The sequence below is a fragment of the Canis lupus genome, chromosome 1 (assembly GCF_048164855.1).
Source record: "Canis lupus baileyi chromosome 1, mCanLup2.hap1, whole genome shotgun sequence".
In the NCBI taxonomy this organism is placed as follows: domain Eukaryota; kingdom Metazoa; phylum Chordata; class Mammalia; order Carnivora; family Canidae; genus Canis; species Canis lupus.
In genome coordinates, this window is record NC_132838.1 from 103852407 (window position 1) to 103870909 (window position 18503).

The 18503-nt window shown below is 47.2% G+C and overlaps 1 protein-coding gene across 1 annotated transcript; it reads right to left on the reverse strand.

Moving 5' to 3' along the window:
- Window positions 1-2001: 2001 nt before the first annotated feature.
- On the reverse strand, window positions 2002-18179 carry CACNG6 (calcium voltage-gated channel auxiliary subunit gamma 6). The gene is made up of 4 exons (XM_072768163.1): window positions 16759-18179; window positions 12137-12211; window positions 9586-9723; window positions 2002-2511 (listed from the first exon to the last, which is right to left on the reverse strand). The coding sequence occupies exons 1-4, from the start codon at window positions 17087-17089 to the stop codon at window positions 2273-2275; spliced, it is 783 nt and encodes a 260-aa protein (XP_072624264.1). The 5' UTR covers window positions 17090-18179; the 3' UTR covers window positions 2002-2272.
- Between the last annotated feature and the right edge of the window lie 324 nt (window positions 18180-18503).

Here is an 18503-nt window from a genome sequence, read left to right on the forward strand (position 1 = left end):
ATTATATATTATGTTCTATATATAATATTATGAATGCTATATTTATATAACATGATAGGCTATTTTTATATAAAGATTACTATAATGTATAATGTTATCTTATATAGTTTTTTCTTATTAGATAGTTATATAATATATAATCATTTGTGGGGTTTTTTGTGGTTTTTTTTAATGATTTATTTATTTATTCATTCAGAGAGAGCGAGAGAGAGGCAGAGACACAGGCAGAGGGAGAAGCAGACTCCATGCAGGGAGCCCGATGTGGGGACTCGATCCCGGGTCTCCAGGATCACACCCCAGGCTGCAGGCGGCGCTAAACCGCTGCGCCACCGGGGCTGCCCATAATATATAATCATTTGTAATGTATGATGAAATACAGAAATGTATAATAAAATATAGAAATGTTTAGGAGAATATATTAAAGTGTTAAATATATTTATTTTAATAACATTAAATTGAAATAATTTATTAAAATAATAAATAATAATTACTGAAATAATATTATTAATATAGGGGTGTCTGGGTGGCTCAGTTGATGAGCATCTGCCTTTGGCTTAGGTCATGATCCTGGGATCCTGGGATTGAGTTCCACATCAGGCTCCCCACAGGAAGCCTGCTTCTCCCTCTGCCTATGTCTCTGCCTCTCTTTGTGTCTCTCATGAATAAATAAAATCTTTAAATTATAAGTTTTTAATATAATAACCAATTGATTATAAAAGAACCATATACTATATATAATGCTGGTATAATCTATAATATTATATTTGTAATTACATTTATAATTTATAATTAAATTGGGATGGAGTCCTGCATTTTTTAATTAAAAATTTGAGCATTTTTAAATGTTTAAGAGACTGGCCTTTGAGAAGTAACGGATAGGGTTCAGCTTTTCCTACATACCTGAAGAATGCACTCAAGTCGTGACTTGGGGGTTGAAGTAAGTACTTGGGTCTTCGGGAGGCACAAGGCCAGCCCTTTGGCCCAGGGGATGAGAGCCCTCCACCCAGGTCTTCACTCCCCAGGTGTCATCTGCTGCTGTTCTCCAGCTCCTACCAGCATTCTGTTTACAGTGAGAGGACAGGGGCTTTCCAACTGGTCTCTGGCCTCCTTCTGGAACCCTCAGGGTGCACATCCCCTCCCACGGTCTCCTGGAGGCATGAACCTGGGAAGTCCTTAGCCTCTCCCTGACCCCCTGCCCCAGAGCCACATGCGCTTCTTTAGGAGCATGCTCCAACAGCACCTGTTCCCAGGTCCTGCACTCTGTGCCAGTCTGCTGGCTGCCCTAACAAAGCACCACACACCGCACTCTGAGGGTTCTGGAGGCGGGAAGTGCAGGGTCAGGTGTCTCAGAGCTGTTTCCTTCCAAGGACTGAGAGGGAAAATCTGCACCAGGCTCTCTCCTGGGCTAACAGGTGACTGGCCACTGTCTCCCTGTCTCCTCCTTCATGCTTGCCTGTGTCCTGATCCCCCATCCTCTAAGGACACCAGTCACTGAATGAGGGCCCACCCTGATGACCTCATTTCCACTTCACCACCTCCATACAGACTCTCCCAATCAGGTCTCGCACTGAGGTCCTGGGGGTTAGGATTCCGACACAGACATTTGGGAGGGATGTGGTTCGACCCACAATGTTTGTGTTCAAAACTGCTATGTTTTCCTGTCACCTTCTGTGGGTTTGTTGATATGTGACTTTGGGGCTGCTTAAGTAGCCTGCCACAGGTTTTTAGAGAGCATGAGGCAGTCACTTTTCTCTCTACCTCAGGGCGCACAATCACATCCAAACAGACTCCAGATCAAAGCTGTTAAATTTCCAAATCTTTAATCCCACACCGACTGTAGCAAGGTCAGACCCAAAGGTCTCTCCCCCTCCCCCTCCCCCATATCCCCAAGATTCAAATCAGTTGGAAGAAGTCTCTCCCACAAGTGAATACATCCAGATCTGGGAAATGAATCGGTCCAACTCCCTCCCAAGACCCCCAACCTCATCCCTCCACCCCACCCCCTAGGTACCCCATCAGTTCCCTCCCAGCCTTCCCTGGGGACCCTCATTTGCAAAAAGCCTCTCCCCATCCTACCCCCGAGCATCCCAATTCAGCTATAGTAAAGAACATATTCACAAAGGGAAACAATGAGGCAGAAGAGGCAGGTTTGTGCAAACCATGTGAGCCCCACAACAAGGAGAACACAGTTTTTCCAGGGGGTGGGGGTTGAGGGATAAAATGGAGAAAAGGAAGAGTTTAGAAGGAGCTTTGAGAAGGCACAGTGGTTGCTCTAGGTGTCCCGGGGCCCCTGCTTAGGACAGAGTGAACCCCAGGGCCAGGTCGGCAAAGTGAGCAGGAAAAAGCAGCCAGCTCCCAGCAGCAGAACGAGGCTGGCCCCCACGCCACAGCCCAGAGACCAGGAGTACTCATAGGTCAGGGCAGGGGCTGGGGGGTTCTCGTCGCTGACTCTCTGCAGCAGGGCTTGCACGGCATGCCGAAATACCTCCAGGCTGACCAGGAGCAGCAGGCCTGTGGGGAGAGGATGGACACGGTGCTCAGGGGCCCCCAGGATCCCTGACACACCCCATCTTGTGCTTGCTCGAACAGGAGCCTGGGGATCACCCCAGGACTGCCCCCACCTCATTCATTTAACAGCTTCTTATGAAACACCTACTGTATAACACGCACGGTTTGGGAAGCAGGAGGTAAATAAGGGAACCCAGCACAAATGTTAGAGACAGAAGGAGGATGGTGGCCACCAGGGGTGGACGGGCCAGGGGAACAGAGGCTGAGTTTCAGCTGGGGAAACAGAGAAGTCAAAGAGTCGTGGAGATGGGTGGTGGGGATGGCTGCCCTACAGTGTGTACGTGCCAAATGCCACAGAACCAAGCACAAAAATGGCTATAATGGTAAATTTCATGTTATGTATCTATCGCTTAAAAAAAAAAAAAAAACAAGCAGGGGCACCTGGGTGGCTCAGTTGGTCAAGTGTCCAGCTTGATTTAAGCTCAGGTCTTGATCTCAGGGTTGTGGGGATGGACCCCTGTGTTGGGCTCCATAAGGCATGGAATCTGCTTAAGATTCTCTCTTCCTCTGTCCCTCCCCACCTCAAATACATACATACATACATACATACATACATACATACATACATACCCTGGAATCAAGAATCAATTAAAGACTCCATTTAAAAAATGTTAAAAAAAATAAATAAATAAAAGGGGTGCCCAGCTGACTCAGTCAGTAGAGCATGTGACTCAATCTCAGGGTCATGATTTCAAGCTCCACATTGGGAGTAGAGCCTACTTAAACAAACAACAAACAAACAAAAACAAAAATAAAAAATTCCAGCAAGGCTTTGGAAAGAGTGATAGTGGAATCTGAAATAGTCAAATTCATGGAAGCACAGAGGGAGTGATTGCCAAGGTCTGGAGGGAGAAGAAACAGGGAGATGTAGGGCAAAGGGCACAGAATTCAACTATGCAAGGTGAATGAGTTGAGAGGATCTGATGTACAACAAGGTGACTATAGTTAGCAACACTGTATTGCACACTCAAAATCTGTTACAGACTGGATCCCAGAGTTCCCATCACACACACAAAGACAGCCATGTGGGGTGATGGATAGATGGTGTTAGCTAAGCTGACTGTGGTGATCATTTCACAACATGCATGTATATCAACACTTCAGATTGTCCACTCAAAGATCTACAATTTCCACTCATCAATCACACCCCAGTAAAGCCTATTAGTCATACCCCAATAAAGATGAGGGATCACAAAACAAAAAGAAAAGCAGTCAAGTTGTCATGCAGTTTGATTAATAACAACAACAGCAAGAAAAGAGGAAAGAACAAGACAGACAAAGACCCTAACCTCACAGAGCTTATATTCTACTTGGAAGAGACAGGTGGGAAGCAAATAAACCAAGGCTTGTAAAACTCAAATTCCATGCAGGAGACTATGAGAAAGCATAAATCAACGAGGCAGGTGAGCATGGTGGAAAACATGACAAGGAGTAGCCAAAACTCAGCTTTGGCTGACAGCTTTCAGAAATGGGGGCTTCAATTGCCAAACCTTCTGATTTTTCAAGGATAGCTGGAATTTTTTTTAATGATTATTATTTTATAGAAATTTACCCAACCTTTAAATATTTGCTCAGAGAACTCTTTTTGCACTGTCCACCACAGTGCATTTGTGGGTCACTGCTGGTTATGGGCTGCCAGGTTGTAACTTCCAAATAAACACATGAGAGGACAAGATAATTTCAGAGAGTGATGTGTGCCAGGAAAGGAGATAAAAACAGGGTGATGGGAAGGGGAATGACACCCAAGGGGGGGCAGGGACTTTAAGATGATGTCATCAGGAAACACCATTTAAGCTACGACCTAGATGATGAAAAGAAGCCAGCCATGCACAAAACTAAGTGATGGCTGTTTCAAGCAGAGGGAATGCCTGGTGCAAAGGCCCTATGGTAGAATAAGTATAGTGTGTTTGGGGGAAAAAAAAGAAGGTCAGTGTGCCTAGAGCAGAGGATGGGAAGGGGAGAGTAGTGGATAACAGAAATACAAAGACAGTTTGGGGACAGATCACATAGGACCATCTGATGGTCATCCATGAGTCATGAGTCCTATATGCCTCGTCTCTCAGACCCTGGAGTCCGGCCCCAATCTAAGTTCTAGACTCTCCTTCGTCCCAGCAGTCCACTTCCCTATGTTTTTAATCAGGGGCCTGGAGAATGCAGCCAGGAGTTGTGTCCTGTGAGTCAGTGGCTCCCTCTGAGGCCTCCTTGGCCCCATGCAGCTCAGCTTAGGACACTGGAGGTGAAGAGCATCCTGACAAGGGGAGATACTCTCCAGTCCCCTTTATTCCTTTGCTAATTCATGCATCTTTGATTCATTCAACAGATCTCAATTGAGCTCTCATTATAAAATACATAAATAAGACTAACAAAGGCCTGTCCTCCTGGAGCTTCATCCCAGAAGGAGAATTGGACAATAATCAGGTAAATGTATTGCTGTGGGCTGAATTGTGCCCCCAAAGGTTCATACATTGGCATCCTGACCCTGTAGTTTCTCAGAATACGACCATATTTGAAGATAGAGTCTTTAAAGCAAGAATTAAATGTAAATGAAGTCAATAGGGCTCTATCCCAATATATAGGGCAAAATGGCTGGTGTCCTTACAAGAAGAGGTGATCATGACACAGACACCCAGAGCCAGAGTGATGACCACTTGAGGACATGGGGAGACGATGGCCATCTACAAGCCAAGGAGAGAGGCCTTGGGGGGAAAAACGGTCCTGCCCTAACCTGGATCTCAGACTTCCAGCCTTCAGAACTGTGAAAAAATACATTTCTCATCTTTAAGCCCCCAGTCTGTGGCAGCCTGAGCAAATGAATACACATACAAATATGTAATTTGGGGTAGTGATTGATTCTATAGGAAAAAAAAGAGGCAAGGTAGGGACACAGCAGGTACTGGACCTACTCTAGACAGGTGGTCAACAGTGGTCTCTCTGAGGAGGTAATATTTGATCAGAGACTTAAATGATATGAAGAAATAAAACATGGGAAGCAGTGCAAAATGCTCTGAGGAGGAAATGAGTTTGGAGTGTCTAAGGAATAGCAGAGAAACCAATGTGGCCAGAACAGAGGGAACAAGTAGTAAGAGATGAAGTCCCATGTAGCCAGGAACCAGGCCACATAAGACCTTGGAGTCATGTTATTCTAGTGGTAGTAATTTATTGTTAATTTATTGGCCTTTTTTTAAAAGATTTTATTTATTTACTCATGGGAGACACAGAGAGAGAGAGAGAGAGAGGCAGAGACACAGGCAGAGGGAGAAGCAGGCTCCATGCAGGGAGCCCAACATGAGACTCGATTCAGGGTCTCCAGGATCAGGCCGTGGGCTGAAGGCAGTGCTAAACCGCTGAGCCACCCAGGCTGCCCTTGGCCTTTGAATCAAGTAGGAACCACAATATGATTTATGGTTTAAAAAGATGACTAACCCCAAAGCATAGAAAGGTAGGATTTGGCCATGAGCTGTAGTCTGAGGACCCCTGGCCTTGACACACTAGCTTTGCGCCAAGAATCTAACTAGATGCTCTCACTTCTCATCTCTTCCCACCAGAACTTGTGAGGTATGTATTATCATCATTCCCACTTTATAGATGGGAACATTAAAGACTGGAGAAGTGGAGCTTGTGTTTGAGCACAGCCTGGTCTACTCCATAGACTATTCCATTAGGTATGTCACTATACCTCCTCCTTGATCAAGCCTGACATCATTTGTATGACCTAGAAGGGCCCACGTGATCTGGCCCCTGACTACTTCTTTATCCTCCTCTTGGCTGCTCTTCCCACCCTATAATAGTAGGGAGTGGAACTTCCTTCAGTCTTTAAATGCACCAAATTCTTTCAAGCCTAGAGACCTTTATGCATCCCTATTTATGTTACACTTAGTCTGAGAAGCCTTCCCTGAGTGCTGCCACTGAAGTCAATATCAGATCTCCCAATTATACATTTCCCTCATACTCTTTTCATTTATAGCTTTTATCACAGTTGATAATTATTAATATATATTAATTTATATATTAGTATTGCCTGTTTGTCCAATTTCTGTCTCCCTCACTAAACTACAAATCCACAAGGGCAGGAAGCTTGTCTATCTCATATCTCTAAAACATGAACAATGCCTGATGTATTTATTTTATGGAGAGAAACAATATAACCCAAACTTGTCCCTTTATCTAAGGATAACTTAAAAACACAATCTGCCCAGTCCTTGATACCCAATATAACCAAGGTACTTACAGCATCAAATCCACTCCCTCACTTTCATTTGGTTGCACAATTTGCAGAAAAACTTCATGCCTGAGACTTCTATAATACACTTTTATATCCACACCTTCATGGTACCCCCTGGAATAACCCAAGTATGAGTTCAATAATAACAGCAGCATCAAATTCCTACCAACTATAAATTCCACAAGAAGAGAGACCATCTTACTCTTATTATTCATCATTTTATCCCCAGTGGTACCTAGCACAGCATCTAGCATTTACTAGATATAAAAATATACTTGTTGAATGATTAGATGGATGAACAGATAGAAAACAGATGGAGGGAGAGAGGGAGAAAAGGAAGGAGAATGGAAAAGGAAGAAGAGAAGGCAGTGGGAGGGAATTAATGAATCAGTGGATGGATGGATGGGATGGATACCTGACAAATGGATACTTGGATGAGTGAGTTCATGGACATAAGAATACTTGAGTTCAAAGATTAAAAATTTTTTTGCCTAAGATCACATAACTCTTCAGAAGTTGGGATTTCAACATAGATGTTTTGATTCCCTGTTGATTCCCTGATCCATCTTTTTAAAAAGATTTTATTTATTTATTTGAGAGAGAGAGAGAATAATCAGGGAAGAGGGTCAGAGAGAGAGAGAGAGAATCAGACTTCCCACTGAGCAAGGAGACTGACGTGGGGCTTGATCCCAGGACCTGGAGATTGTGATCTGAGCCAAAGGCAGACGCTTAACCAACTGAGCCACCCAGGCACCCCTCTGATCCATGTTTTATACCAGTATCCTCCTTACTCTCCATGCTCCAGCCACTCCGGCTTTCTTTCAAGACCTTAAATTCACCAAACTCTGTCTAACTTGGTAACTCATGGACACCTTCTCTAACTCTGCTCTAAATCAAGTGCTTTCATTATGCACTCTCACAGAAATCTACTTTTCTTTTTCCTTTATATTACCTAGAAGTTTGTAATTGTTGGATGATCTGCGATATTTCTGTGTCCTTAAACAGATGATAATCTCCATAAGGGAAAGCACTTTTCTATCTTATACACTCAGGTGATATTACATATACATATATGTACAAATATGTTGTGTATAATGTGTCTGTGTATCAATGAATAAAATGACCATCTGAATTAATGAGAGAAAGGGAAGGAAATGACTGAATTTTTTCCTTTATTTAGGAAGATCTCTAGGGGGAATCCCTGGGTGGCGCAGCGGTTTGGCGCCTGCCTTTGGCCCAGGGCGCGATCCTGGAGACCCGGGATCGAATCCCACGTCGGGCTCCCAGTGCGTGGAGCCTGCTTCTTCTCTCTCCATGTCTATCATAAATAAATAAATCTTAAAAAAAAAAAAGGAAGATCTCTAAAGCAACAAAATAATAAGACTTGGCCATTATTGTTTTCCATTCATATGTTCATGCTCTTGAAGACTCATTATGTCTCTCTTATCTTGCATCAGGCTCTATCTCACTTGTTAGTTAAGACTATGATCTACATTTGTACAAGATTTGGCCTGCTTTATGCTGTGATTTTCATTCTGTTCCTCAAATGTGTCAAGTCTTTTACAGCCTCTATACATCCTATTCCATCATCATCACCATCATCACTACCATCACCACCAACATCATCACTACTATCACTACCATCATTGTCACCATCACCACCACCAATCGCTGCCACCACAACAAACATCACCAATACTGCCACCTCCACTGTCACCACCACACTTTGATTGGATGATTCCTATTCATTCTTCAATTACCAGCTTAAATATCACCTTCCCTGAGTTTCTCTGACACACCTTCACTGCAATGCATACCCTTAATATGCTTTATCATAACTCTCACAATTACAGTTGAATTATTGTACGTGTAATTACTGGTTACTGTCTAATTCTGCCAGAATCTAGGCTCTGTAAGGGCAGACACTATTGTCTTGTTGTTAGTCTTATATCTCCAACCCTTAGCACAGGGCATGGAACATAGTAGGTGCTCAATAAATACACAAAGGATAAATAAAGAAAGCTTATATAGTTAATGACCTTTCTATCCACCTTAGAAAACATTGATCCAATGAGGACTACATTAACAAGATGTCCTATATCTGTGGACCACTAACTCCAAGAATGCAACAGTCCTTGAAGACCTCAGTTCCAAAAAAAAAAAAAAAAAAAAAAGAAAGAAAGAAAAAAAGAAAAGAAAAAGAAGACCTCAGTTCCAAATCTAAGAGCATTTGGAGACCTTCCAATTCCCAGCTAATAACAGGCCTTAGAACTCCCACATTGAACCTACGACAGCCCTTGTGCTTTCCAGTATGCAACAGTGGTTGGTGATGTCCTTCAACTTCCCAGCATGCAACAGTGCTTCAAAATCCCAGGTTCAAACTGGAAACCCCCCAATTCCCAACCAACAACAGGGCTCAGAATTCTCCTATATTTGAGACCTGTATAACCCTTGAGCTTCCTCCAACCACCAGCATACATCCCAGTATGCAACAATCCTTGGAGACCCTTGGTCCAAATTTAAAATAGTGTTTGGAGATACTTTAATCCCTAGGCAACAAGAAAGCTTGGAATTCTCCCATTTTTGAGCCTACTATATAGCCCATGGGTTTCCCTCAGCTCTCAGCATGCAACAGTGCCTGGACATCTTACCTCCCAGCATGCAACAGTACCTGGAGATTCAATCTCCCAGCATGCAGCAGTGCCTGGAGATCTAACCTCCCAGCATGCAGAAGTACCTGGACACCTTACCTCCCAGCATGTTATTCCCTCAGTCTCCAGGCTCCCAACCCTCACCTGAGAGGCCAAAGCAGACAGCTCCAACTCGGAGTAGGAACTCTGCGCCTTTGCTGAGCACCATGATGATACAAAGGCACCCCAGGGCCATGACTGCCAAGCCTAGCACTGCTATCACCGCAGCTGCCAGATTCACCTCTGGAAGGAAGAAACAGAGAACATGGGATGTAGAGAGTGGGGAGAACTCTCCTGTAGGGACCTAGAGCCAGGAAGATGGAAGATACAGAACTGGACAAGAATTTTCAGGTAGATCATCCAGTCCAATTTTGCTTACACTGATGAAAGAACTAAGACTCCGAGAGGGCCAGTGCTTTGCCTGAGGCCACAGAGCAAAGAGGAGACACAGCCAGGATTAGAAGGTAATGGAAACTGCCCATCATTACTTATGATCCGGTCCCTGTTTGCTTACAGGTGAAGCAGATGAGGCAGCAAGTGTGTGGGTGACAACAGAAAAGGAGGTATGTTAGAAATCACTTATATGAAGTGCCCAGTGCAGCATTTAGCACAAAGCAGATGTGCTGAACAGGTGCATTATGATTATTTACTCTCCCATAAAGGCACGGTGACTTGACCAAGCTCACTGAGCACAAAGAAAGAGAGAAAGGAGTGGAAAGGGTGGGAACCACTGTTTATTAAGGGCCTACTATGTGCTAGGCACCCCACAGTCTGTTTTAGCTACATCATCTCATCAATTCCTTACAAAGACCAGATAAAAGTCATGACATGATCACAATACCTTTACTGGTGGGGAGGGATGCTAAGGTTCTGGGTCCTGGGGTGATGGAGAGGCTGTGGTTATAGCAGAAAGGGTCTTAAGAGTTGCACTATATGTGGGAACCATACTGGTTGCCACTAGCCACATGTGGTCTTTTAATTTTAAATGGATTACCACCTCACACCAGTAAGAATGGTGAAAATTAACAAAACAGGAAACAACAAGTGTTGGAGAAGATGTGGAGAAAGGGGAACCCTCTTGCACTGTTGGTGGGAATGTGAACTGGTGCAGCCACTCTGGAAAACTGCGTGGAGGTTCCTCAAAGAGTTAAAAATAGATCTGCCCTACGACCCAGCAATTGCACTGTTGGGGATTTACCCCAAAGATACAGATGCAGTGTAATGCCAGGACACCTGCACCCCGATGTTTATAGCAGCAATGTCCACAATAGCCAAACTGTGGAAGGAGCCTCAGTGTCCATCAAAAGATGAATGGATAAAGAGGCTGTGGTCCATGTATACAATGGAATATTACTCAGCCATTAGAAACGACAAATACCCACCATTTGCTTCAACGTGGATGGAACTGGAGGTTATTATGCTGAGTGAAGTAAGTCAATCTGAGAAACACTAACTTTATGTGGGTTCACTCATGGAGAATATAAAAAATAGGGAAAGGGATTAAAGAGGAAAGGAGAGAAAATGAGTGGGAAAAATCAGAAAGGATGACAGAACATGAAAGACTCCTAACTCTGGGAAATGAACAAGGGGTAGTGGAAGGGGAGGTGGGTGGGGGGATGGGGTGACTGGGTGACAGGCAATGAGGGTGGCACTTGACAGGATGAGCACTGGGTGTTATACTATATGTTGGCAAATCGAACTACAATTTAAAAATATATAATAAATAAATGGATTTAAATTAAAACAAAATTTAGGGGCGGGATGGCTGGGTGGTTCAGTGGTTGAGCATCTACCTTTGGCTTAGGGAGTGATCCTGGGGTCCTGAGATTGAGTCCCACATTGGGCTCCCCACAGAGGAGCCTGCTTCTCCCGCTGCCTATGTCTCTGACTCGTTCTCTCTCTCATGAATAAATAAAATATATTTTTAAAAAACACAAAATTTAGGAGAAATTGTATGGCATGAATTCACTGTATGGCTCAGTGAATTGAGCATCTGACTCTTGATCTCAGCTCAGGTCTTGATCTCAGGGTCTTGAGTTCAAGCCCTATGTTGGGCTCCATGCTGGACAGAACAAACAAAAACCCCAAATTTAAAAAACAGTTTTTCCATCACACCAACCACATTCCAAGCACTCAGCAGCCACACTAGGCCAGTGGCTACCATATTGGTCAGCACAGAAATGGAGCATTTCCATTTCACAGAAGATTCTATAGGAGAGCATTGCTTTAGAGGCAGGATTATTTGGGTTTGAATTCTGCCTCTGCCACTTCCTGGGAAAAGTAAATGTACCCATTTCTGGGCTTCCATTTTCTCACATGGGAGATGAAAATAAAGCCCCTGCCCTGTAGGGTCATGCAAAGGACTGGAGTTCTTATAAATGAAACAGGCAGCCCTATGCCTAGTCTGTGGCAGATGCACATGCTTAGGATGTTAAAGTGCTATCTACAGAAAGCGGCTGTGACTTGTCCAAAGCCACATAGCATGTGGCAAAGGTAGAGCTGGGGCAAGAGCATCAGGCATGGAGCTCTGGGGAACCACCTGCCCCCAAAGATGGGACCTCCCCAGGGCAAAACAGAGAAACCAAAGCCATTAAGAACTCCACTGGTACAGTCAGCATACCCCCCCTGCCACCCCACTGCAGTGTAGAGTTCTCACCTTTCTTTGTGGTTCTCTGGAAGATGCGTGCATTCTCCCCCGTGGTAAAGAATTTAAAATAGGTACAGTTTGCTTCTATGGGAGTAGTAGAGAGAAAGAGGTTATGACATGGAAGTTGCTAGTGTAAGCTTGGGACTGGACATTTAACATACTCATACTCATTTAACAGTCACTAACATTTAACAGCCTAAAAATAGGACATCCACATCCCTGACAAACACAGCAGAAAAATGATGCTCAGAGAAGCAAAAACCATCTGCCGTCACCCAGTTATACAGGAGTTAGGATTCCAGTCTGGAGCTTTGAGGTCCAGATCTGCAGCCTTGTGAGGGCTATTGACCTCTCTGGTGCCTCTGACTCTCTCTCTATAAAATGAGATAAGAGTCTCTTTCCTGGCTCCATCATATGGGTTTGCAAAGGGTCAAGTGGGATTAGAAACGATGATCCTCTTTATTCAACAAAGGACACCAAAATACAGGGAACAGAAGGCTACCAAACTCAGAAGAGATTGTCATCTCAGAGAGAATTCCAAACTAGAACACACAAAGAGCTTCTGCAGGTCAGCAAGAAAAGAGAAGGAAACCAATTGGAAAAAAAAAAAAAAAGGGCAAAGGACGACAATAGTCAATTCACAGAAGAAGTAGCCTGAATGACTTACAAGTATATGAAGAGATGCTCCACCTCACCAGGGATCACAGAAAAGCAACTTAAATCAGCAGGGAAGACCCACTTTAGATCAATTAGATTGACAAATATTAAAAGGATAAAATATCAAGCATGGGAAGCATAAGAAACAGCTGGAAGCATAAACTGGTACTAGTCTTTTTGGAAAGTGCTCTGATGTACTTTATGAAATAAAGTATGTATATACCCCATAACCCAACAATTTCATCTCTGGGTATGCATCCAGGCAAAAACTACACGCAGGAACATATATGTGGATATTTGCTGCAACACTGTTTGTAAATAACAGGAAGTCAATCAACCCAAGGATCCATCTCTAGGGAAATCAAGTCGAGGGGATGGATGCCCTCTTGTGCAAATCTCTGCAGCATGTGGTAGCCATGAACTAGAATAACAGAAAGCAGTATGCGGAGATCTGAGAAAGTGTTGAGGGGGAAAAATCGTAAAACGGGGAAAAATCCACAGCATGATATCATTTATGTAAATTAAAACACAGACAGATATAAAATAACGCTACATAATTTCCAAGTTAAAATATATATTCGTGGATGCATATCAGACACAAGTAAAGAGCCGAGTTAGAAAGGAAGGTGTGGGGCGGGGGGGAGAATATCATGTAAAATAACTGACGAGAAGGCTCTTGGAAAGGCCGGTGACAACTATGATGGAAACCAAAGAAGAGTAAGAGTTGTCCAATTTTGTGAACGTGAAGTCTAAGGGTATCTAAACCTTATAAAGACGAGGGCACTTCCTAAACCTCATTTTGCAACCAGAACTTCCTTTTTTTTTTTAAGATTTATTTATTTATTTTTATTTATGATAGACACACAGAGAGAGAGAGAAAGAGGCAGAGACACAGGAGGAGGGAGAAGCAGGCTCCATGCACCGGGAGCCTGACGTGGGACTCGATCCCGGGACTCCAGGATCGCGCCCTGGGCCAAAGGCAGGTGCTAAACCGCTGAGCCACCCAGGGATCCCTGCAACCGGAACTTCCAAAAAATTCACCTAGCCCAATACTCTCTCTCCTTCTACAGATGGGGAAACTGAGGCATTAGAGGGGTGGAGGAGAGAGGTCAACAATAAGATGGGTACAAGAAGCAGAAGAGGGACCAGGTGGTGTGTCTGGAGAAGGAGAAAGGAACTTTCCACATTGAAGGAGGATGTGGAGGGGTGAGAAATAAAATGCTGAGTCAGGGGAGGTGGTGGGATGCTGCAGCCATGGCCCAAGGGAAGGCAAAGGACGTGAGGGGTCCCATCAAAAGCAGTGGGACGGGAATCCTTACCCTGCAACAGCAATCCTGCAGCAGCAAGAAGTAAAGGATGCTTCATGCAGAAGAGCAAAGGGTGAGGATGCTATTGGTAGCAGTCAGTGGGGGACACATGGTCTTCATCCATGAGGGAAATGTGAAGTCCCATCTAGAGAGTAAGAAGGTGTGGTACATCTTTCTGAGAGAGTGTGGGCTGTCTGGCCTCCCATTTTGGCTACTAATGATTTAGGAAATCTCGTCTCTGACTCCAGATGGCATATCCCATTCGGAAAAGAGTAGAATGGGTCACACACACCCTCCCTTCCCCTGTCCTTGCAGCCCAGGGTGGTATGGGATGTCCTTTGAGGCAGAGCAAAGTGTGGGATATTTCTGAGATAATGGAAGTGGTGATGAGCTTCTGGAGGGTCCTTTGGGGTCCCTTGGCAGCAGGGTCAGGAGTGTGGGATGATGGAGATGGTCCTCTGAAGACCCATAGGAGGATAACAAGGAATGTGAGGAGTCCTGCCTTATGCGGTGAGGTTGGGATGGGGGCAGCCTCTCCAGGGCAGCAAGGACCTTTGGGACATCTTTATGGACTTGTGAGATGCAAAGCAGTATAGTTGTTAAAAACAGAGACAATCAGGGTTCAAATCCCAGCTGACTGGCCTGGGAACATAGATTACGCCACTAAACATTCCTCACTCCTCATTTCTCACTTCTGTTAAAATGGGGATTATAATTAGTGACTATTGATAAGGTTGCTATGAGGATTAATGAGTTAATGCATATGAAATACTTTGAACAGAACCTAGGCATTACAGAAGCATCTCAGCAAATTACACAAGCATATGATGACCAGGGCATCCCATTTTGCAAAAGTTTGGGAACTTCCTGCTTGAGGCTCTGAGGAACAAAAAATTAGCCCATCTGTAGAAGTGGTATTTAATCTGGATGCTGAGTGGGTGGGTGCCTCACACTACAGGGACATCCCACTTTGCTATCAAGGATTTGGGACATCCTATTGGGGATCCTATGGATGTAAGATGTCACATCTGGATAATTGAGGAGGGAAATCCCATCCACAGCCCAGGAATAGAAGATCTTCTTTGAGGGACACTGAGGTTATGGGATGTTGTTTGGAGAGCAGAGTGTTGGAGATCTCATCTGCGTGACCAAGCCTGTGACATCCTGGATGGACCATGAGGGGTGTTAGTTTCCTTGGGTCAGTAGATGTGGAGCAAGAGCCCATTCCCATTCCCAAGGGGTATAGGATGTCCCACTGGTATACATAGAGAGCATGGCATGTCCTGTCAGGGAGAGTGAGAGGTATGGGATAGCTCTCTGGCATAGCCAGGGGTGAAAGTCCATTCTGCACAACAGTGACCGGTGTGGGGTATCTGGAGGAGAAAATAAGGAAGACTGAAGGGTTCAGTCTGGGCATTCAGAGGTGACGGGGCAGGAAATGAAGCAGCACATTTCTTAGAAGCACAAGGTCTCTGGTGGGATGTTGAGGGGTGGTTGGCAAGAGGTCTGCTTGGTGGAATCAATAGTGGGGAACAGGCACGGATTCCATTTTGGGGAAGGCATCAAAATGGTCTGTCTCCCCAGGGCCCACAGGATGGGAGTGTGGCCTGCCTCCAGTGTGGGAGAAGCAAGCTGACCCCAGGAATCCAAACGCTCTCTCTCGGGGCACAGGCTGTCTCAATAAGTGCGGGTGCTTTTAGGGAATGCAGACTGAGGGCACCAGCGGAGTGTGGAGGACAGGCTGGGTCTCAGGACACAGGCTGCATGCAGAGGTACAAGATTTCTCTAGGGAACACGGGCTCTCTCGGGATACAGGCTGGTCTGGAGACGCAGAAATGACTGGGGTCACATGCTGTGCTAGAGGTACAGGAGCTTTGGAGGTCAGAGCATGGTTTGAAGCACAGGCTGGCCTAGGGGTAAGGCTGGTCTAGGGACACAGGCAGGTCTAGGGCACAGGCTGGCTTCCAGCTACAAGCGAGTCTAGGGTACAGGCAGGTCTAGGGATACAGGCTGGTGTGGGGCACAGGCTGGCCTAAGGGTACAGGCTGGTCTAGGGGCACAGGCAGGTCTAGAGCACAGGCTGGCCTCCAGCTACAAGCCAGTCTAGGGTACAGGCAGGTCTAGGGATACAGGCAGATCTAGGTATACAGGCTGGTGTAGGGGTACAGGCAGGTCTGGGGCTACAGGCTATTCTTGGGGTACAAGCTGGTCTGAGGATACAGGCTGGTCTGAGGGTTACTGACTGGAGGCAGAGGCTGGTCTGGGGATGCAGGCTGATTTAAGGGTGGACTAGCTTTAGGATACTGACTAGTCTGGGGGTACAGGCAGGTTGAGGCACAGGATGTAGCTGGAACAGGCCACTTGTGGTGGGGTACAGGATGGTCAGTACAGACTAGTCTGGAAGTACAGACTCTCCTCTCTCTCCTTCCTACCTTCTACCACCACCACCACCCCCCCCTCCAGCCAACACACACAGCTTGTGCCTGGGGCAAAGGATATTACAGGGAGCAAGGGTTGATGTGGGTATGGGGCGGGGGGGGGGGGGGTTCTAAGGGTCCAAGCTCTCTTCCTGGGGCTCAGGCTCTCTCTGGGGTATGGGCTTCTCCTACCCCCACCACTCTCGCTATCTTGGGGCACAACTCCCGGGCTGGGGGCGTGGCCTCTCACCTCCAGGCAGCTCTGCGGGGCCGCAGGTATCTCTGCCCTCCGGCAGGTCGGCCTGCCACAGCCGCTTGGTGCACATCTTCCACAGCCCCAGGTGGGCAGCCTCGCAGACGGCGCTGCCATTGGTCTTGTACGTGTTGAGCTCCACCCAGAACTCGGTGCCCACGGCCAGCACAGCCAGCGTGGCGCCCACGGCGCTCAGCAGGAGCCCCAGCTTGATCTTCCCCTCCCGCTCGGGGGTCAGCTGATGCTGCCCTTGAGCCCTCCGCCGGCCCGCAGCCTCCCGCCGCCGCCGGTCCTCCTCTTGCATGAAAAAGTTGGACCACATCATCATCCCAGAGGCCGTGGCCCCGGTGGGGCTCAGAACAGGTGCAAAGGAGGCAGAGCTGAGGAGGGGCCCTAAGGTGGGGAGTGGGGACAGGCTGGGGTCCTGAAGGAGATGAAGGGCTCAGTTTCCAATGGATTCCAAGAAAGGAAGATCTGAATCTTCCCTGGAACCTCCAGCAGGGGAGTCTAGGTGCCTCTGCAGCTTAGAAGAGGAAAAAACAGAGCCTCTGGCCAGTAAAGCCTCTAAATCAGTGGAGGGCCTGGGAGGCCACAGAAACTCAGCAAGGAAGGTGGGACCCAGAGGAAAAGCAAGGTACCCCAAAGGCCCAGAGCTAGAAGCTGGGTATCTAGGAGGGGGACATGAGGGCTCCAGAGGAAGGAGGCCTGGGCACTAGCTGAGTCACCCCCTACTTGGGCCCCCACTGGGAGGAATCACCAGAGGGAAGCTGGGTGTCCTGGGGAAAGGGATCTGAGGACCCCACAAAGGCTTAGAGTTTGGGGTACCCAGGGAAGGTTGCTGAAGTCCTCTGAGTGTTTGAGAGGAGATGCCTCCAGCTTCCTTTTGGGCTCAGAGTGTCGGGAGGGAGAAGGTGGGGCCCCTCTGGGGTACAGAAGAGGAGATCAGAACTCCTTTGGAGCCTCAAAAAGGCAGTGGACCCCCCCACAATCACGGAAGGGGACAGCACAGTCCTGGCTTGGCTTCAGGAAAAGGGGGTGGGTGTCTCCCTGGCCATTCAGAGGAGACCAGAGAAAGTCTCCTGGGTCCCAGAGAAGGGACTAGTGGCTCAGAGAGAGTGGGGTCCAGAGAAGGGCGCTGGGGGGATGCCCCCGGCTCAGGAGGGGGACCTGGAGTCCCTGCGGGGTGGGGAGGGGCTGTGGTCCCCACTGAGGTTCAGGAAACAGGGGCGAGGCCCCCCCAGGATTCACAGGACTACCAGGACCCCGGAAGGGACTCTGCGTCCGTCCCTCGGGGGCTCTGCGGCTCCCCTCCCCCGGGCTCCCAGGGCCTGCGGGGCCGGGACCGCTCCAGGCTCAGCCCCAGGCCCGCCGCCTCCCGCAGGCCGCCCACCTCGGGCTCCCGGGCAGGGCCCCCTCTGGCTCCCCTGCCTCCGCGCCGCCCCGGCTCCAGCTCCGCGCCGCCTCCGAGCCGCCTGCTCCGCCGGGACGGCCGCTCGGCCCCTCTGCTCGGCCCGTCTGCTCGCCTCTCCCGCCCACCCCCTGCCCTCCCCGGCTATTTCAGGCTTGACCCGTAAATAACACCCGCACCTGTCGCCCAGCGCCTGTTGCCATAGGGACCTCGGGTATTTTAAGGGGACGCGGGCGGAGGAGGGAGGCTGTCCCGGGAGGAGGGCCTGAGGGCGGGATCCTGACCCGACTAGAGCCTGAGCGCGCTCTTATTTCCTTAAGGGGCAAGCGGGAGC